The 23,205-nt window shown below is 36.7% G+C and overlaps 2 protein-coding genes across 2 annotated transcripts in view; one reads left to right on the top strand and one right to left on the bottom strand.

Annotated features, from left to right (window-relative positions):
- Positions 1-1,965, bottom strand: part of LOC140158555 (uncharacterized) — a 151,323-nt gene extending 149,358 nt beyond the window's left edge. Inside the window, 1 exon segment of the mRNA XM_072181690.1 lies at positions 1,684-1,965. Within this exon segment, the coding sequence (XP_072037791.1) occupies positions 1,684-1,816 (133 nt within the window). The 5' untranslated portion in view covers positions 1,817-1,965.
- A 553-nt stretch (positions 1,966-2,518) lies between these two features.
- LOC140158554 (ubiquitin-like modifier-activating enzyme 6) overlaps positions 2,519-23,205 on the top strand; it is a 57,488-nt gene continuing 36,801 nt past the window's right edge. The window contains 3 exon segments of the mRNA XM_072181689.1: positions 2,519-2,674; positions 17,688-17,839; positions 22,163-22,257. Of these exon segments, the coding sequence (XP_072037790.1) occupies positions 17,799-17,839; positions 22,163-22,257 (136 nt within the window). The 5' untranslated portion in view covers positions 2,519-2,674; positions 17,688-17,798.

The raw sequence follows: 23,205 nt of genomic DNA, 5'->3' as shown, positions 1-23,205 counted from the left end.
CATTTAAAAAGCCTATTTTTATACAACAAATGTTTTGAAACCAAACGACTAAGACATGACATGAACTGAAGTCAGATCACTGATAATGAAAATAGGAAGTCCAGATCTTGTTGCAATCCAGACAGGAACAGCAGAATGGTGTGAGCCAAAGTGACGGGAAATTGACTTCCTTGCACAGAATGATATCTCTGTAACTTCTTAGGTTTAGGTTGAGACCTGTGTGGCTGTGTACCTTAGTTGTCTGAAACACAGTGACTACTATACTGTCAGGGCATGAAGGTAGTTTCATGGTCAGGGTATAGAGGCCCCTTAGCCTAGTCAAGCTGATGATCTCATAATTTTAAAGAATAAGAAAAAAAATCAAGAATATTTAGTAAACAAGTTCAGGTCATGTTTGGTCATGCATGCTTAGCATACTTATGGGTCGATGAGGCATGGGGTTTGTTTTGTGTGCATGTGCATGTGCACTGTGCAGAGGTGTAGCGGGGGGGGGAGGCTGTGGGATGTTGGCTACCCTGATATGAGTTTTAGCCCTTTTTTACTTTTTGCTTCCCTTAAAAGTTGGCTTGCCCTCCCCCTTGTCCACCCTCTGAAAGAGTGCTGGTTTATGCCACTGTGTGTATGGGACTGTATTTGGGTTGATGTGGGGATTGCTTGTTGTTTGTTGGGTGGTGGAGGGTACCCTCTTTTCAAGAAAAAGTGTTAGGAGAAGATTATATTTGGAGGCATGAAACAAAACTGTAAATAGCAAACATTAAATGCAACTATTAAATAAAAATAATAATTTCTGATGATAAAAAGCCTGTAATTTCAATAATATATGTCAACATCAAATGAAATCTGTGACTGAAATTATTTGATTGATTTGTTGGGAGTGGTCTGTCCTTTTTAGTCCTTGTGGCTGCAGCACAGCCTATTACTATATACTTGGATTCAATGTGCTTTATTGTTTGAAGTACAGAAACCAGTTAAAAATCAAAGATGTCATTTTAAAAGGCAAATCCATCACTGTTTCATACAAATAGGACTTCTCTCCCCTATTTTTAAAGGCTTAGTTATATGCCTTGCCTAGTAGTATCAGTGATCCTTGTGAAAGCATTCAAGCATTTAATATAAATTTTTAAATAATAATAATAAAAATAATAATAACAATAATAATAATAATAATAATAATAATAATAATAATAATAATAGTAATAATTTAATAATAATTAAAACTGATGGAGAAAATAACAAGTGCTGTAAAAAGATCCATTCATCTGTGTGTTGCTATAAAATTGTTTTAAACTGTATGTATGGTCATCATGATCAACTTGAGGTAAAGAAATTATTTAAAAATGTTTCGCATTATTTTTCATCTGTGCACTTCAATTAAAAATAAATGTTTTGTTTCACAATTTTCTTTGTTTAACAATAGTCAATACACAAATATTTTTAATGATTTTTTAAATTATTAAATATTATTATTATTATTATTATTATATGATATAATTAACCAACTAGAAATATTAGTTTTAATCTGCTCTTTGCCATAGGCGATGCCTCGGGAACAAAGACAGTGAAAGTGAACACCAGTGTTCATCTCCTCCAATAAAATAAATAAATGATATCCACACAGACTGGGCGTCTGCAGGCTGGTATCATCCAATGCATCCTGGCGCAGATTTATACCACCCAACTCACCTTTCTCAATCTCTGCAAGAGCTGGCTCGATAAAATCCTCGGATAAAGGCTCTCCAACGGCAATCAAAACATAGTGGGTGAGATCTTTCGGGAAATCTCCTGAAAGGGATCCCAGATCTGTTTCTTCAGCCATCTCGTACTTATAAATCTCAATGTGTAATCTCAATACGTATGTCAGTCCTATGGAGTTTTATACGCGAATCTGACAGCCGAGTGGTTCTGGTACTGCTGTGCGGTAGTTACACGGCACACAGAGGCAGATTCAGATACACACAGTGTGCTACGACGGGGATTCCAGACCCGTGCGAGAAACGTGGGTTGGGCGATGAGCTCATCAAAATCATTTACGTCACGATGAGGGAAATATTCAGCAAAATGGAAAGTAAAACTAAATATAAAACTCAATTATAAAATGTAAAAAATAACGACATATTAAAAATAATAATTTTATTGATTTTATGTAATTAATTATATAAATTTTTGCACTTAAAAACTTCCAACATATTTTTAAAAATCGAATATTGCAAACTTAAAAGAAAAATTCACGTATGCATGTGTGACCTCATCATACGAAAGCAAGTGTGTGCATCAACCTATCTGTGATTGGTTGAATGGATTTAAAGGGACAAAACTTCTGTAGGTAAAAGTCATTAAAAAACACCCTCTAGTTACATTTTGAATATAAGGTGTTCCAAAAAGCAAAGCTTTTTATCCAAATATGTTCTTGAAATCAACTTGTATGCTATTTTTAGACCTTTTTGGGCCCAATACATGAACCCCCGTTACCTGCGAGTAACCAATTAGAGGAGCTGTTTTAGAAAAGGTAGGTAAAGCAAAATTATCAGATTTGGGTCATTCAGAGGCCGGCTGCTACGTTTTTCTGCTCTTTTCTATGTAAAATTACAGTGCTGGGATTTCCCCAACTCTGCAACGTTCATGAATTTCATATAAGAACCTGTGTAAGAACGTGTAGAAAGGATTTAAGGAACGTGTAAGTATTTTTTATAATTTTTTGACATGCAATTTGCATTTTTTTCAGCAATGTCATCATTTCAACAAGCTTCGAAGTGCAAAATTTGGAAGCCTTGCAACAGTTGTCTGCGTGCAATCCGCGCTCCGTGCATGCTCTTATGGAGATCTTTTCCTTTAGACCACCCTCGCCATATCATGTATATGCTCAGAATATAGGGACTATTAAAGTCTAAATTATAATTACTTATGCATCAAGCAGAGTCTTAGCCAGAAATCGGAAACCACCCGTCCAAGCAGATAGCAAAATTTGACCCTCAATAGGCTCAAATATAAAGTAGGTAACCTAGGCTAGGCAAACCTTAGTTAACACATTTACTAGTCAGCGAATTCGCTTGAGACCGGGGCCCCAACACAATGCATATTTACATAGAAATTTGAATTTTTTCGAGAATAGGTGGGTGAAGGAAACCTACATAAATATGTTTTCTATACTTCACTTGACTCAAATATATGATTTTTTATGGTGATAATCAAGTCGCACATGGAATTTTAGAGGGATTTTGATAGCAGTTCCATTAAAAAAAGCTAGTTCACCACGTAAACTTGTATGGCTCAAAATTCGGACCGCTCGCCAATAAGTTTACTGACATAGCGTATTTCCAGGCGGTTGATGTTTTTTACATACTCACATACAGTCCACAGGTGTTCCAGAGAAAGTCATTAATATATCCTGCTACTTCACAAAATAAAATGAATTCTCATTACGGAGAAATTTCAGTGAAAAATACGTGCCCATATGACTCTACGGCGCTAGACCAATCGCCATTCTAACTTCCGGTTTTGGAGAGCAGTTTTGGGACACTTTGACCTCTGACATATATCGGAAAAATTGACGTAATTATTATAAATTTTCTTAATATTGTCATAATGTTGATCATTAAAAATACTAAATAATTAATTTATACAATACTAATATTTTTTATATTTGTTTTAATTATTGTAAAACATTTTAGATTATATTTTGTACGTTTAAAAACCCAATATTTCTGAATTCAGGTCATCTACGTCCATGACGTCATTGATTGAGGTCAATTTCCATAATTGATTTAATCGACTTACATAGGATTACACAGAGATATTTTGCCAAAATTTGACCATTTCTATTTAGCTTGGCCCTACTTTGTCTCATAATACATGTATGAAAAGGACAGTCTTAAGTAAGTAAATGTACAATGATTTTGATGTTTTGATGTTTTGGGAGACTGGGAGGTTCAGAACCAAAAATGATGGAGCCTATTCTTGACTGTGTAATATTCCTTCACCACATTATTGTAAGGTAAGAGGCTTATACGATGGACAGATAGTATCAGTTTGTGAATGAGGACATCGTATAAGTTCCTTGTACTAAAAAAAAGCTGCCATCGCCATGAGACTAAGATCTAGAAACACGCCCGAATTGCCGTTTTGGGGAATTTTGCTAGCTGAATCTTTTTGATGAAAGTCAATCTTTGACAAGATGTAACTTTGCTACGGAAAGTGCTATAAAAAAAAGGTTTTCAGTTTGGCTTAGTTTACTCAAGGGCTTTAATTTGATATATAAAACGATGCAATTTGATGGCAAATTTGAATTCACCTAGGATACCTATATAAAGCAACTTGTCTATACTAGTTGAAAGAGAAAATACACGAAATATGTTAGTAGGTGCTATTTATCGTGCACATACGAAAATTGAGCATTTCATCAAAGATATTGGTCCTATTTTTGATCAAATAACTAAAGAAAATAAGGAATGCTATCTAATGGGGATTTTAATATAGACTTGTTAAAGGATGACTGTCACAAACAAACTCATGAGTATCTTAATCTTGTTTATTCATATTCGTTCATGCCAACAATTTACAAACCAACTAGAATAACTGAACATAGTGCAACCATTATTGATAATATACTTACAAATAATCACAACGATGTAAACTCAGAAATAATAGTTACTGATGTCAGTGATCATCTATTAACTATAGTACTCAAAAATCGGGCAGTAAGAAAAACATCGCCTGATGAAAGAAATGATCTTTATAAGAGGAATCATAATACTTGTAATATAAATAATTTGAAGCAAAAACTTTCAATGTGAATTGGCATGCTGAACTGGATAATGAAGATGTAAATGATAGTTACAATAAGTTTATACGTATTTTCAATAATGTATATAATGAATGTGTGCCTTTGACAAAACACAAGAGTAATAATAAAAAAGAACCAAAATTTCCTTGGATAAGTAGAGGTCTTCTCAAAAGTATAAAAACTAAGAATAAGATGTATAAGAGGTATATGGCCCATTTCACGGTTAGGCGCCACTTTTGGTGAAAAAAACTTGAAATTTTCAAAATGGATTAAATTTCATTTAATTGGGGTTTTCTTTTCCACATAAGACCAGATTTTCATAAAAATATCATTTCCCAGCTTAAATCTCTCTACTTCTTGAAGAAAATTATAATTTATTATCTCATGTTATGTAATTTTTTTAACAAATTTGATAAATATTGAGTAGTGAATATTTATACTTTTACTGTCCAATACATATATAATAGATATTTAAAATAAACAAGTATGTCATAGGCTCTCTTCTGACCAAATTTGGGCAAATTTTGTTGTGTAATGACAAATTTATGGCCACTTACATGTAATTTTTGTGGTAAAAAAGGGAAATTGACATGAAAAGGTTTACTCAACCATTTTAATAATCAATGAATGACTCTGATATTTCACAGCTTTGATGGTCATAATATGGGTAATGTTCACAAATAATATCAGCCAGTTTGAAAGCACAGGTCAAATTCAAGATTCTTATGTTTGTGCAATTTTGGATGTGACAGATGTCAATGTGAACGGAAACCACACATTGTAAAGCAGAGTATGTTTCAGAAAATAATGATTCAAAGAGTTTTCACACACTCAGTAAATTAAATGGGATATATTGAAACATATCAACCTGTGTTATTGTTCATTTTAAAACATTGTTTACAATTTATAGAAGCGGATGTGACATTTTTAATTGTGAACAGAATATTTCATTATTATAAACAGTTTGCTTGTCAAAATATAAGCTTTAAAGCACTTCTAACACATATATTTTGATAGATTCTATTGAATTGAGCAATGCTAAAATGTTTTTCCTGACCCTTTATATTTTTGCCAAGCAAAATGTTTATAATACTGAAATATTCCGTTCACAATTGAAAATGTCACATCCGCTTCTGTAAATTGTATACAAAACTGTCCCCTAAAAGACAACAACAAAGCCATGAAATAATCATATTGTGACATGTATGAAATAATAAACCTATTTTAGAAAGTCAAATATCATGTTGTTTAAGTATTTTGGCCTAAAAACTACTAATTTTGAGGATGTGACATGTGAGCGGAAATTGAAGCTTTTGAATCTCCTGTCACAATTAAAGAAGGCATACTGAATTAAAAACTTATTGTGCCTTTTGATCCCCCACAAACCTGTAATGAAATAACTTCAAACTGGCATCCTAGTCCCATACCTGTCTTAGTTCTTTGAAGAAACTATTTTGGATGTGACAGGTACCATGGATGTGACACATGTGAACGGAAACTTTGAAATGACATCTGCAAGCTAAGTTGATGAAGGAGTTTTCATTAAATGGTGTCATTAGATAGCTCATAGCAGGAGATTTTAAAATCAAGGAGAACAAATTCTGCCACTTATTTGTTAATAAATTATACTATTTGGAAAATTAATCGGATGTGACAAAATTGTGAACGGAATTTGTTGGCAAAAATTCAAAATATCGCTGTATCTACGTATTAAGAGCAACAAGTGTAATTTGTTCAACAAATAGTAACAAGACTCTGAACTTTACTAAAACACACTAGTTTGCCATTCATGTAAAGTATTAGTCGATCTATTCCACATTGAATAAGGTACATAGATGTGAGCGGAAAATGTCACATCCGAATTCAGAAATTTAAATGGTTCTCATGCTAGTTTAACTGACAACTAATACTTTGTTCATGTATGGCTGTATAGTGCAACTTGTTCACTACATAAAAACAACAAAAGCAGCTGGTAGGCTCAACATAGTTAAAAGTGGCAGCATTGGAAAATAAATGTATGTTTTTAGGTTGCTAGTAAAATGTGGTTTTTGACCACTTCTGCCCCCTGTGCACCCTGAAAGATAAAAGCAGAAAGGCCGATTAAGCTAGTGGAGGTAGGCTATACAGAGACAATGAAAAATCACCAACAGTCAATTCTGTAACCCCATTATTTTTTACACACCAGGCCAGATACGTTGAAAATCAAAAAGTGGCGCCTAACCGTGAAATGGGCCATATACAAAAGCCATGTGATGAAACGCTTGAGTCATTCAAAACATATAGAAATAAGTTAAACACGTTAATACGAAAATCAAAAAGAGAGTATTATAAAAGAAATTTGAATCTGTTAAACACAATCTACAAAAAACATGGAAAACAATCAATAGTATTATTGGACGTAACAACAAAAGAAATATGCAAGCTAAATTCAAAAATGATGAAGGCGAAGCGGTGTCAGATCCCCAGAAAATTTCAAATGAATTTAATAAATATTTTGTTAACATCGGACCTAAATTAGCTTCCAAGATTACAACAAATGGCAAGAAGTACTATGATTATTTAAAGAGCCCATTAAGCAGTAGCATGTACATGAAACCAATTGTTGATGAAGGCGTTATAAAAATAATACATAAATTTAATCAAAACAAGAGTGCTGGTCACGATACTATTGGTAATTACGTGGTAAAAAGGATTGCAAAGGAAATATCGATTCCATTAACTATTATATTCAACCTGTCTATTACTGCTGGTGTAGTACCAAATGAGTTAAAGATCGCAAAGGTAATTCCCATTTATAAGAAAGAAATCCAGAAGTTTTCTCAAACTATCGTCCAGTTTCTGTTCTGCCATGCTTTTCAAAAATACTTGAAAGGCTTGTGTTCAACAGATGCATACATTAGGGGAGATTGGGGTTAGTTGAAACATTTTTCACAAAATCGTCTTTTTAACGCAAAACGATTACTTTCAAGAAACACTAACCATATCAGTATAAACTATACATGACATGCTACAAATACAGCCTTAAACTTTATTGGACCTGCTTATGATTATTCATATAATCCAATTTGAAAATTTGAAAAAAAGTGTTTCAACTAACCCCACCCCTGGGGTAAGTTGAAACATAGGGTGGGGTTAGTTGAAACATGGCTTGTAAAAATTTCAAAATTATTATTATTGTGTTGTTAGGGTTATACTTCCCTTGAAGGCACCCTTTAACATACAATCAGTGTGAAAAAACGAATAAATAAATATGTGGGAGTGCGGGTCAATACTTTGGACACAAGGTGACGAGTGTCACCATGGACCAAAATATGAGAAGCCTAAAATATTATAAAATGTACTTTCTGTGTGCACTTTTTGCTTGTATTATTGCTTTTTAACCATATTAAAGCAATATTGAAGAAATAGTAAACATGTTACAAATTTTTAAAAAGTCAAATTTTAATCATATTTTTCTATACGATTTTCACGCTTCAACTAACCCCACCTCAAAAGTTTCAACTAACCCGATGCCTATTTTTACATTTCAAAGTTCATTACACAAAATAAGAAATACAATAAAACTTTAATTTAACATTATTCTGGGACTTACTACTAGTGCTTATGATACTCAAAAAATAATCCCCTGAATCTTCAAACAACATGGAGATAACGCATCTTTTCTGAGGGGTATAAAAATTAGTCAGTAGGTCAAAAAACAGATATTCCTTTCCCAAGCCAACACTGGTGGGGCATCAGTGCTGTTGCTAATTTGGTGGATGACCCTTACTAATACCTATTACTAGGTGCCAGTATTTTACCAAATTAATTTTTGTGTCAGAAAAAAATACAATGTTTCAACTTACCCCGCGTTCCAACTAACCCCAATCTCCCCTACATTGATAAATATGAAATTCTAAATGATAAGCAATTTGGCTTTAGATCTAAACATTCTACCTATATGGCTATCTTGGAATTTATTGACAAAATTAGTAATGCTGTCGAAAACAATGAGACAACTGTTGGGATTTTTCTTAGATTTGTCAAAAGCCTTTGACACTATCGACCATAGTATTTTATTACATAAACTGGAACATTATGGTTTTAGAGGAAAGCGTTTTAAAATGGTTTAAAGATTACTTACATAATAGAAAACAGTATGTGTATTACAATTCTTGTAAATCTGAACATAAAGATATAATATGTGGAGTACCTCAAGGCTCCATCCTAGGCCCATTATTGTTCATTTTGTATGTTAATGATATCATAAATACTTCCACCATTCTAAAATTTGTCTTGTTTGCCGATGATACTACTATAACTTATTCACATAAGGACATTGTGTCCAAATACGATCTTATCAACAATGAATTAAAAGAAGTAAATAATTGGTTTAAGGCTAATAAGCTATCAGTGAATGCAAGCAAGACTAATTATATGGTGCTTGGTACACATCACAAAACATCACACGTATTGTACAATGTTACTAAAAATATTATATTAGATAATGTAATCCTGGAAAGGTTGAATAAGACCAAATTTCTTGGAGTGACAATTGATGAGAATTTAACTTGGAAATTTCATATTACCAACATCTCAAAGAATATATCTAGAGGTGTTGGTGTAATAAACCAACTGAAACATTTTGTCCCCGAGCAAATAATGTATTCACTATATTGTACTTTAATACTTCCTTACATAAACTATGGTATCTTAGCATGGGGAAATACTTGTCAAAAATATTTGGAAAAGATTTTCAAACTTAAAAAAAAAGCCCTTAGAATGATATCGAATAGTCACTTTTTAAGTCACTCAGCCCCTATTTTCAAGAATTACAATTTGCTTAAATGTTTATGATAGTTATGATCTCGAACTAAGCACTTTTATGTACAAGTATAATACCAATCAGTTACCAAAGGCCTTCAATAGTTATTTTGTTGAGCAGAGGCATCACCTCAGGTATCACACAAGAAACGCTGAAGATTACAAGATCTGTCTTACAAAAACAGAGTTTGCTAACAAAACAATAAGAACCGCCGGGCCAAGAAAATGGCATTCGATTGACAGATGCGCCAAAACGGCTACATCAGTAAAACTCTTTAGATCCCAAATTAAAACAAACCTTATAGAAATGTACACTTAATACCTCTTAGTTTGGATTTACTTATTTTTATTTTTATCCCTTTTAAAACAAAAAAATCGATTAAAATTAACTGATCTCTTAGCATTTATACTATATTCACAAAATGTCAGCTTTCTTGTGCGATATACGTATGTGAGCAAATGTTATGAAATCCTAATTTATATTCTGCATGTTCTTTATTCATCATTTTTTTTCCTGCTTAGTTCGTTTCTACATGAATGTATGAAAGAGGGTGGGGTGTTTGTATGTATGTAATTGTATTTTATTAGACAAATTAAGAAACTTAGGCTAAGGTTAAGGGGTGCTTGTTCAGGCCTTTTTGGCCTTCTGAGCATCTCCTCATTCAAATGTGTTGTTTTGCTGTTATTGTATTGTTGTATTTTGAATGAAATAAAGATTGATTGATTGATTGATTGATTGATTGATACTATACCCATGGAAGGGTCACTAGGGTCAAATATGTCCTGATTTGGCCTTTACATGTCCCTCTGAATTAGTCTCAAGTTCTAGTTCACCACGTAAACTTGTATGTCTCAAAATTCGGACCGATCGCCATTAAATTTAATAAAAAAGTGTATTTCCAGGCGGTTGATGTTTTTTTTCATACCGTACTCACATACAGTCCACAGGTGTTCCAGAGAAAGTCATTAATATATCCTGCTACTTCACAAAATAAAACGAATTCTCATTACGGAGAAATTTCAGTGAAAAATACGTGCCCATATGACTCTCCGGCACTAGACCAATCGCCATTCTAACTTCCGGTTTTTGAGAGCAGTTTTGGGACACTTTGACCTCTGATCGGGAAAATTGACGTAATTATTATTAATTTTCTTAATATTGTCATAATATTGATCATTAAAAATAATAAATAATTAATTTATACAATACTAATATTTTTGTCTCGCCTGATAAGGCAGGAGACTATATAATCACTTTTCCGTATGTATGTGTGCGTTTGTAAATGCCTCCAACTGTGGAGGTGTGTGTGTTTTGTCACATTCACACTGTGGAGTTCTGCTAACAACCGTGGAGCTCCACAGTTGAAGATAAGCTCAAAAATGGGGTTTTTGAGCCATAGAGAGGGTATACCACCTGTCATTTTCTGATTAGAGCAACCTCCACAGTATGGCGGTTGCTGTGTGAGATTTGTGTAAAAAAATCTCCCCAGTTGGAATATACACACACCTCCACACTTGGCGGCATTTACAAGAGGGGGTGTATTGGTTAGTGGGTCAAGGTCACTGAGGACCTCTAGAGGTCATCTGAGGTCAAATTAGTAAAAACTGTCGTATGGGCATGAAACTTGGTAGGTACAGTCAACATTTCAAGCCAAATTTTTTGAAGGTCATTTCAAGGTCACCAGGGGTCATCTGAGGTCAAATTAGTATAAACTGTCGGATGGGCATGAAACTTGGTGGCATAGTGGGTACAGTCAACATTTAAAGCCAAATTTTTGGAAGGTCATTTCGGGGTCACCAGGGGTCATCTGAGGTCAAATTAGTAAAAACTATCGGATGTGCATGAAACTTGGTGGGTACAGTCAACATTTAAAGCCAAATTTTTGGAAGGTCATTTCGAGGTCACCAGGGGTCATCTGAGGTCAAATTAGTAAAAACTGTCGATGGACATGAAACTTGGTGGGTACAGTCAACATTTAAAGCCAAATTTTTGGAAGATCATTTCAAGGCCACCAGGGGTCATCTGAGGTCAAATTAGTAAAAACTGTCGTGTGGGTATGAAACTTAGTGGATACAGTCAACATTTAGAGCCAACGTTTTGGAAGGTCATTTCAGGGTCACCAGGGGTCAAATTAGTAAAAACTATTGCATGGGCATGAAACTTGGTGGCCACATTCACCATCAGCCAGATAATCGTGCCTAGCCGATAACCGCCAAATTCATTTACCTCGACCAAAAGTAATCACAAAAGCAGGCGGTTGCGAAAGCAGGCGAGACTCGTGGTTCGAGAACCGCCTTGTTTATATTTGTTTTAATTATTGTAAAACATTTTAGATTATATTTTGTACGTACAAAAACCCAATATTTCTGAATTCAGGTCATCTACGTCCATGGCGTCATTGATTGAGGTCAATTTCCATAATTCGAATGAATCGACTTACATAGGATTACACAGAGATATTTTGCCAAAATTTGACCATTTCTATTTAGCTTGGCCCTACTTTGTCTGGGCGCTATATGAAAAAGGACAGTCTTAAGTAAGTAAATGTACAATGATTTTGATGTTTTGATGTTTTGGGAGGCTGGGAGGGTTCAGAACCAAAAAATGATGGAGCCTATTCTTGACTGTGTAATATTCCTTCAACGAGTTGCCGTGCGGCAATAGCCTTATACGATGGACAGATAGTATCAGTTTGTGAATGAGGACATCGTATAAGTTCCTTGTACTACTCAAGTTCATACAACCTTAAAATCATCTGTTTTAGAGCTATCACATCTGTAAAATCCATTAAATCCACCCGTCTAAAATTAGATTAGGCCGTCTTAAAGACAGATGGACGCATGGCTGGCTAAGACCTTGGCATCAAGGTTAAACAGTTGCCAAACACTTTGAGTTTGAAACTTTGGTTTAATGTTAAATCATGTGGAGCAGGGTTCGATCCCGGGACGGGTTCGATTTACTTTCTTTGAAAAATTTGCGTAGCAATTTTTAGCAAAAACCTTATTAGGCGATGTTCTTATAATATTAGCATATGATTACATTGTAAAAAATTGCTAAGGTTAAAATCCACTTTGAAAACAAGCAGCACCAGTTGACAAGTGAAAACAGTAGGTACCGTAACATGGGGTGACTTTGGACACTGGGGTGACTTTGGACACACATGGGAAAAACTATTATTTCATGTAGGCTGTTTTACCTTTTAATATTTCTAAGAATATTTTTGTATGTTCTTATGTGGTAATGTATGGACATCACAAATGACTAAAGTTTTCCAGTATAATGTGTTATCTTATATGTTTTTCAGAACTTTTTAGCGGGGTCCATAAAATACAGGATTTTTGTGGTGGTCAAACTTTCGGTACTCCACCGGAACATAAAAGTGGAAACTCAAGCCTGTTGGTTAGATAGTAAACACAGATGAATCAAGAACCTACCTGGATAGTCATGATATCTAGCCACTCTTAAGAATTTAAAAGCAGGCTGTGTCCAATGTCACCCCAGGGTTTGGCTTCCTTTCCGGGGTGACTTTGGACATAACAAATGAATACAAAAAAATTTGACACTTTGTTAAAGATACACCACAATGACCATGCCCTACCACAACAGTGTCCTCTGTGCTCCTACCCACCTCACAACTACTTCCACCCTCTCCATTGCTCTACTCTTCAGGTTGGGGTGACTTTGGACATACACTTGATTACATGGTGTCTAAAGTCACCCCAAACCCAGGGGTGACTTTGGACAAACTTTGCCCCCAAAAATTATCGTAAAATAAAATAAACTCTAGTTGACCTTATGGGCATGAACTGTCCTCTATTGGTACTTGCCAAAACCAACATGAAACTCAGAATTCTACTGATCATTATAAAAATATTAACGACAATACATCAAAATTGTCCAAAGCCACCCCATGTTTTCGAAAATTTCTAACTTTCGTATGAACAACCGATAGCTTGTGATACGAAAGTTATAATGTGCAATGATACCTGCCCGAGTTAGAGATTCGTCGACTGTTTTAAAACGCTCTAAAACAATTTTTTAAATTATCAAATTTGGCTACAATTTCTAAGTTTGGCTAACATTTATGTATCTTCGCAAGATCATTTGCTTACTTTTAACCGGAAATACACTGTGCCGAAGTACAAATTCTGACCATTTAAAAAACGGTAATAGGTCCAGTAGTTCTGCGATCTTTCTTGATCGCAGTTGTTTTGACGACTGACTGGTTCACCGGTCCCCCACAACTTTTTCCCCACCCGCTTCATGGAGCCTCAAGCTTGCTAGGTCACCTGGGTTTTTTTAACGAAAATAAAATAATTTTTTGTAAATTCAAAGAAAGGGAAAATACCAATGCTATTTTATTTTAATCACAATATTTTTAATATTTGTAATCAATCACCTCAGAAAGCTTGCAAAAGATAGTGAAAAATTATAGATAACACAATTTGGCTGCGCGTCATCAATTGGCAGTGTTGCAAGTATGTATTTAATTACAATATGGCGGCCGCCACATGTTATTGATGTCCGGCGATCACTCCAGAAAAATTTACACAAAATGACGATTTTAGTAAGTACAATAATGACGAACTGATGCAGGAGTATAGCACAGTGTGTCTGTAATATGTAAAGAACAATATCCTCATATTTTTGAGACAATAAGAAACTTCAGGAAGAAGTTTTTATTCATATGCATGATATTGGGACCTGTATGCCAACCGTGTACATGTACCAAACAAGGTCAGTGAAGGTACGTTACATGAGCGCAAATCCTTGCACGTTCTAACTTCGTATCACAAGCTATCGGTTGTTCATACGAAAGTTTTTTTCGAACAAGTATGAGACTGAGAGGGAAACGTCAGTTAACACATTTGCTAGTCAGCCAAAATGGCCTAAACCGGCAATACAAATTTACATTGAAATTTAAAAGAACCGCTTGCTCAAGGAAACCTACATAAATATGTTGTCTATAGTACTTCACTTGACCCAAATATATGATCTTTTTGGTGATGAGAGACTCGCACCCGGGACTCGCAGTCGCACATGGAATTTCAGAGGGATTTTGATAGCAGTTCCATTAAAAAAAGCTGCTATCGTCAGGAGACTAACTAAGATCTAGAAACACCCCCGAAATGCTTTTTTTGGGAATTTTGCTAGCTGAATCTTTTTGATGAAAGTCAATCTTTGACTAGATGTAACTTGGTTACGGAAAGTGCTATGACAAAAAGGTTTTCAGTGTTGGCTTTCTTTACTCAAGGGTTATTCGAGAACTCTTAGCTTCGAATTTGCACACGATAGTTACGCATTCGATGCTAGAGTACTTTACTATGGTTTTTCGGTTGGACAGCGGTGCAATTTTTTACACCGGAGGTTATTTATTCTGTTAATGTTGAAATTTGGATGAAAGTTATTTTGATGAGTCAACTGTATCTTTTAGGCAAGATTTGCATATTTTGGACAGTCTAAAATTCTGCTGAAGTGTAATTTTAGCAACATTTTTGATGCAATCGCCTGTCGTGCAAGCCTTGAAGTAAGCAGGCGCGGGGAGCAAATTTGCTCTCGTAAAGCCACCAATTGCTCCTGGTCCTTGTAAAATTCACATGAACCAGGAGCAATTTTCTAAAATAAATTGCTCCTGGTTACAGTTTTGCACTTGATGCAGTCGTATAATTCTGTATTGTATATGCAGAAAAAAATTTAATATTTGAAAATTGCTCCTGTTTCTTCAGAAATTGCTCCTGGTTCTTGTAAAATCCCAGTGAACCAGGAGCAATGTTCGAAACAAACTGCTCCTGGTTCCAGTCTGCTTATTTCAAGGCTTGCTGTCGTGATCGGCTGTGTTTACTTCTTAACTTCCATTGCCTTACACGGTGTCATGCTTCAGCGAATCCGACTAGATTTTGAATGCAATGGTCTCTAGCCTAGAATGTGAAGCTATCGGTGAGCAAATTCTTGGCTAGAGTTCTCGAGCAACTCAAGGGCTTTAATTTGATATATAAAATGATGCAGTTTGATGGCAAATTTGAATTCACCTGGCATACCTGGTACCTAAAAACAGCTTTTCAGCTAGGACTAGAGGTTTTTGAATTTTGTCTCAAAAAACAATTTAAAGATTATCGGAAAAGCAAGAAACATACTTTCATAAAATCAGCATCACTTAAAATAAAAAGATGAGTGGAAAGTGGCAAAGAAAAATTTTGTGAAATGAGGGATGTAATTTCTGTAAAGAAAAATACACTACATGTTTTTATAAGAAATTGGTCATCACAGATGCATGCAAGGCTCCCGCTAGCCTTCAAAAACTCTGCGTCCGATCGGACGCACAACTGTAAAACCTGGTCGGGAAATGTGCGTCCCACAAAATTTTTGTGCGTCCCGTACATGTATGTTTTAAATGTGTTAGGCAACAGGGAATACAATTTTACAAAGCCCCCGATTCTTGGTATTGCATCGCATTACATCGCAGTTTGATGCAAATATTTGACTATTTCCTTTCAGATTCCTGATGAGATTGTAAAGATTTGTGTAAATATTATTGTCAATAACAAATTATGTGAATGCAAACTTGCTGACAATGTACGATAGTTTAGAAAGTTGTATTTTCAAAAGCTTATCACGTCTCACTGCCGTAAGAATTTTTCATTCATTGACTGGTGACCTCGACCCGGAAGTGTTGCAAAATGGGAGTGGTTAAATGTGAAAGGTCAATAACTCGTTTACTGATTGGTCCATTGGTTATGAATATTAATTAAGCTTTATTAGGAGAATTAGGAGTGATCAGTCAACGTAATTTTCACGATTTTTATGATGATGAAGTTGGTAAGCTTATAATCACTAATTTTTGGGCTGAATCAACTTGCGTCCGACTGGACGCAATGGGTTAATGAAATTTGTTGAACATTGCGTCCAGCAATGCAAAAATGCGTCTGGACGCAAGAATTCGCGTCCAGCGGGAGCCTTGGATGCATGTAAAAATCAGAATTGTGCATGTAAGTTAATTTTGTATTTCGACCCCTGCTCAACAATCAACATGTTACATCAACACACCCTGCTACTTCCATCAGCATTGGACACTGGAATGCCAGGTCAATGAAAAACAAAGTGGTTTCTGTCTGTGATCTTGTCATTCAGAACAATTTGGATATTCTTATCATCACTGAGTCCTGGCTCTCAGAGGTGACCAATTTGATAATCATGCTATTGGAGACTTACACGCACACTACCATCTACCAAATTACCAAATGTACCATGTTCTATGCACTTCCCGTGGCGGAGGAGTGTGTGCCACTGTTCGTCACGGTTTTCAATAGTGTAGGCCGATCCAACCCAAGATCGGATCTGCCGATCTGAAAATTAGCAGATCGGGCCGATCCGATCCCGATTCAGATTCCTTAAATGTTATTCTACAACCAGTACAAGTTCATTCAAGTCGGGGCCCCAGTAATGTTAACGGTCAAAGCTTAATTCCCCAAACCTGTAACTATGTAATATGATGACCGTTTTTAGAGGTTTTTCATGTCAATATCAACCCAAATAAAATACCATTTTACACCCCAAGTCCCAGCGTCACTCACTCAGTGCCTCCGATTGTCGGAAGTTTAATCATTAATCCATTTCTCTTGATTGTTTTATTCTTCTTTCTTCTCCACGAATCAACTTTGATTTGCGTGTGTACCAAGTTAGGCGAATCACTGCGCGAATTGATTCGATGACCCTGCAGCTAAATCAGCTCCATCGATATTATAATAATTTATGCATATGACGTATTGGGGAATACCGCGGAATTCCCATCCTGATTGGTTGTGCAAAGTTGTTTACAGAAAGAATTCACGTGTTCGTAGATTAAGAGATGAAATCGTCCGTGTGAGGAGGAATAGCGCGAATGTGCGCGATTCTAAAAATAACATGCCCTCAAATTCACCTTGGGGGGATCGGTTCATCACTAATTTTCAGGGTCAGGAATGACAACAAATGGGATGAAAATTTACACATTTATGGGAACAAAAATCTGGCATTGCCCCCTAAATGGCTGGCTACACTGCTGGGGATAATTATAATAACTAAATAACACCATCTTACCATTGCACTGTAAACGTTTTGTTTCAGATAATATTTCCAAGATAGTTTCTAATTACCGTCAAGACGCATCCCCCATCTAAGAGACGAAAAATTGCTTCTGAGGGAGCTGATTTATTAGCATCCACAAGCTCAGTAACCATGGCAACAGAAAAGGAAGAAATTGATGACTCTCTCTACAGGTATGTACAGAGTATGAGAATGATATTATTTAAAAAAGATTTCAAGGTCATTATGGGGTCATCTGGGGTCAAATCACCATAGATTGTCGTAGGTTCATATCTGTGGTGGGAACCACCACCAAAGTGATTACAAAAATGTCGGGTCATTCGGGGTCATCCGGGGTCAAATCCCGATAGATCGTTACAGGTTCATGACATTTGGTAGGAAGTACCACTGGAGCAAGGTTCAAATATAAACTGACTGGAAATCTTCCCCCAACCACCCAAACCAATAATTCTTCTGTTTTTACAAACTGCGAAAGACGAGTGACTGCCTAGTGTTCTCTATTGTTTGTTAGATTTTTTTCAAAGTAACCTACCATTCTTGCAAAATGTTATAAGGCTAGCATAATAATTCATGAGCCATAGATTATAGACCTTAATATTGAATGAAGACACTTTTGTTGTAGTAATGTTCTTATAATATGTGTGACCGTCTGCCACAAACCTCGTCAAGTTAATTTTGTTGTCTCGCCTGATAAGGCAGGAGACTATATAATCACTTTTCCGTATGTATGTGTGTATGTGTGTAGGGGTGTATGCGTGCGTTTTCACCTACGAACGAGGACACCCACTTGACATTTCACTTATAAACTACAGACACACACAAAACGAGGACGCCCTCGTTTTTTTTAACGCTTGCAGAGGGCGCTATACAGCTCAAAATTGCATGGGGGGTAGGTCCCCCAATGCCGGTAATATGTCGAGGTCCTCGGTTAGTCGATTAATTGTCATGTTTTCACACAAAAGTCCACGATTAGAATGTGAAAATTCAAATGTACAAGGTCCTCGGTTTTACTGTGAAAAGTTAGATGTCCTCGTTTGGCGGTGGATACGAGTAGGGTGTGTGTGTGTGTGTATGTGACAAATTTGGTTAAAGTTTTGGTTAAAGTTTGCCTTCCGCCTATTTTCTCGGAGACTATGAGTCGCACGTTCCTCAAACTTGGTGGGTGGGTGCATCTTGACCCGAGACAGAACCGGTTTGTATTGGTTAGTGCGCCAAGGTCACTTGGGTCATGTAGGGGTCATCTGAGGTCAAATTAGTAAAAACTGTCGTATGGGCATGAAACTTGGTTGGTACAGTCAACATTTAAAGCCAAATTTTTGGAAGGTCATTTCAAGGTCACTAGGGGTCATCTGAGGTCAAATTAGTAAAACTGTTGTATGGGCATGAAACTTGGTGGGTACAGTCAACATTTAAAGCCAAATTTTGGAAGGTCATTTCAAGGTCACCAGGGGTCATCTGAGGTCAAATTAGTAAAAACTGTTGTAACGGGCATGAAACTTGGTGGGTACAGTCAACATTTAAAGCCAAATTTTTGGAAGGTCATTTTGAGGTCACCAGGGGTCATATGAGGTCAAATTAGTAAAAACTGTTGTATGGGCATGAAACTTGGTGGGTACAGTCAACATTTAAAGCCAAATTTTTGGAAGGTCATTTCGAGGTCACTAGGGGTCATCTGAGGTCAAATGAGTAAAAACTGTTGTCTGGGCATGAAACTTGGTGGGTACGGTCAACATTTAAAGCCCAATTTTTGGAAGATCATTTGGAGGTCACCAGGGGTCATCTGAGGTCAAATTAGTAAAAACTGTTGGTCGGGCATGAATCTTGGTGGGTACAGTCAACATTTAAAGCCAAATTTTTGGAAGGTCATTTCGAGGTCACCAGGGGTCATCTGAGGTCAAATTAGTAAAAACTGTTGTACGGGCATGAAACTTGGTGGGTACAGTCAACATTTAAAGCCAAATTTTTGGAAGGTCATTTCGAGGCCACCAGGGGTCATCTGAGGTCAAATTAGTAAAAACTTTCAGATAGGCATGAAATTCGTGGGTACAGTCAACATTTAAAGCCAAATTTTGGAAGGTCATTTCAGGGTCACCAGGGTCATCTGAGGTCAAATTAGTAAACCTGTTGCATGGGCATGAAACTTAATGGGTACGGGCACCATCAGCCAGATAATCGTGCCCAGCCGATAACCACCAAATTCATTTACCTCTACCAAAAGTAATCGCGAAAGCAGGCGAGACTCGTGGTTCGAGAACCGCCTTGTTTCAAATCATATGAAAATGCATCAACCTGAACCAGCTGGAGCAAGTTGCTCAAGCACCCATCTATTAGCGTGCAGCCGTGCCTGATGTTGAAGAGAATGAGTTTAACCCACGCTCTCCAAATCGAATATCATCCCACCCATCTCATGCTCTGATTGGCTATTACATACTCTCTTATTATATGCAGTTTTGACCAGATAACTTAAATGGATCGGGACAAATCGGAAATTATCGACTTGCTCATTGGGTTATGAAACTGGGACAAGAATTGCTGAACAAAAATTACTTTTAAAAAGAACTCCATCCTAACCAACCTGACTGCGCTCTTCACTATTACGTATTTTGATATTTCCTTACCTAGCTGGGGGGTTTTCAACCCCCCAGCTAGGTACTGTTTTTCTATCCGATTCTTCTTTACCTAGCCGGGACACCGGCTAGGTCTTGTGATGCTATCGGATCTTTCTTCTTCTGGCAACACGTGCGTGACTTGCCACGTTTCGCCCTAATTCTGTTATGCTTTGACCGATTTTGACCATACTTAGTCACAAACACCACTGACCATGTCCCCACATGTGATATGACATTGAACTCCATTTGACCTTTGACCTGCTCACAATGGCAAAAATGTGATTTTTACTCTAAAATGCTTCTTCTTCCACAAATAACATGTGATGGTGACATGCTTAGGTCATGTGACTTGACTTTGGTCGGTGTCTATAGGGTGTTCACAGATAAGGGGTCAAAGGTCATTAAGGGGTCATTTCCGGTCTGAAAGCTAAAAATCTTCAAAAATCACTGTTTTTACAAATTACATAGCAGAGTGTTGTCATTAGCACACATGCATTGCTACTAACCAGGGTCTTTGGGGTGTCTACAGTTTCGGGATCAAAGGTCATTAAGGGTCGCTTCTGGTCAAAAACCAAAATCATCAAATATGTTCATTTTTTTTTTATCTCAAAACATAACCAGACCAGAGTAACATAACTTCACATATGCATTAGTGTTACCCGATGTATGCACGGTATTTTTATTTTTTTTTTCAAAGGTCATTTAGACGTCATTTCCGGTTTTAAGCTAAATAACTTCAAGAATTTTTATCTCCATAACTAAGCTTAGTAGATTTTTTTAATTTAAACTGTAACAATGCATTTTCTCGGTGTATATGAGGATTTTTTTATATTGGGGTCAAAGGTCATTAAGGAGGTCAAAACGTCAAATTTGCAAAAAAAATGTTTAAAATTACGGAAAAGTAGCTGTATCTCAGCCTATGGAAGACGGATAAACAGTGATGCACCATTAACGGTGTGAGATGTCCATAATAACCAATCAAAGGTCAAACTTTAAGTTAAGACTGGCATTTCCGGCCCGGCTAGGTCCAGATCTGTAACCAGATCTAGTTCTTTCTTTCTTCTTCTGCCAACAAACTTTAAAATGCTACTCCTCCTACACGATACACCCTACAATTACGTAACTTGCACAAATGTATCGGCTATATCCAGTGCTCATATTGTCTAAACAGAATTGGGATCAAAGGTCATTAAGGGGGCATTTCCAGTATTTAACCAAATACCTTCAAACTGCTTCTTCTGTCACACATTATATAGTACAATGATGTCATTTGCATATATGCATCAGCTATACCACACGCCTATAACGTGCATACAGAATTGGGGTCAAAGGTCATTAAAGGGGTAAAATCTTACAATGGCATTATCTGGACATCTGTATGGGGTATGGGGCTCAAACTCGGTGACAACAAATCTCATGACCAAGGGAAGATTTTGCAGGGGTCAGGTCAAAGGTCATGCAACGGTCAAATTTTAGAAATGCATTTCCTGGACATCTGTAAGGGGTACGGATCTCAAACATGGTGACAACAAACTTAATGATCAGGGGAATATGTTGGAAAACTTTAGAAGCGTCAGGTCAAAGGTTATTTGGGGTCAAATCTTATAATTTTATGCTGTGTCTCTGCTGTGGAGACTAGACCAGGGGAACATTTTGCAGGGGTCAGGTCAAAGGTCATGCAGAGGTCAAATCTTAGAAATGTATTTTCTGGACATCTGTAAAGGGTACGTGGCTCAAACTTGGTGACAACAAACTTGATGACCAGGGGAACATTTTTGGGACATTTTGCAGGCGTCAGACACCTCCACAACACCAACACGCCCCAGCTAGGTTTGTGGTCTATGACCACCACTTGCCACTAGTTTTACTTCTTTTTATTCATCATAGTCGTCAACGGTATGTGCTTGGTGACAGTGCCATGAAACAAATGGCCCATTCCAATGTGTTCCTGAGTGGTCTAGGAGGACTTGGAGTAGAAATAGGTAAGCTTCCAGTATTGATTATTACCCTACCTCTGGTAAAGACCATTTATTGATTACTCTCTGTTCTTCTGAGAATAACAGAATGAGTAGGCAAATTTCTATATAGATCTTAGATCTGTCTTATTTTGTTCGCCAAACCTTAAATTTGAGAGGGAAACGGCCCTCAACCTAGAATTCATAAGGGTTATTGATATGGGCAATTCATGTCAAGGATACCCATCCCCTTCCTCATCTGTGTGCAAATTGGGTACAAACACATACCACAAGTGTTTTTACTTCAAAACACACATCTTGTTTTTGTTTGTTTGTTTTATTTCTTCTTTAACCTGGGACACTCAATCAGTTGAAAACACAATTAATCATCTGTTCTTCCTTGAGGCCCAGGGAATTGTGTGGGCGTGCATGGAGGGTGTGCATTTGTAATCACCTGCAGGCTGCAAACAGGGACGTACAAGTGTGGTACCTGGCATTCAAATCGGGGATCTCTTGGAAACTGAGGACTATCTTCATTTTTTTATATGCCATGGGCTGCAAATAGCAATAAAACTTTGAGAGTGCATCCCCCATTGGTGATCAAAAAATATGTCTGTGGCTGATACATGAAATGTTGTAAAAATTGTAATTTGTTTAACATTGCTGATTAACCGGTAAATTCTAATTGCTGATTGATGTTGTGCATTTTGAACTCAGTTACCACTACACCGGTCGGCAGTAACCACCACTAGCAGTTGCCAACCGGCTCTCGTTCAACCAAAATAGTAGCTGCTTTCGACCGGCACATGTACAGATTTTAGTAAAAATGTAACATTCACTCGCTCATTCATGGTGCGCAATCAGGCCCGTAACCAGAGGGGCTGGGGCCGGATGCCAAAATGCCCAAAAAGTCCCCCTTTTTGACCCAAAAAGTTGCTTGCGTAGCGAGCGAACAAATTGGGGTTTTATATGCCT

Source organism: Amphiura filiformis, chromosome 8 (genome assembly GCF_039555335.1).
Source record: "Amphiura filiformis chromosome 8, Afil_fr2py, whole genome shotgun sequence".
Taxonomy (NCBI): Eukaryota; Metazoa; Echinodermata; class Ophiuroidea; order Amphilepidida; family Amphiuridae; genus Amphiura; species Amphiura filiformis.
Note: the sequence above shows the minus strand (reverse complement) of the source record. Positions and strands in the feature narration are given on the sequence as shown.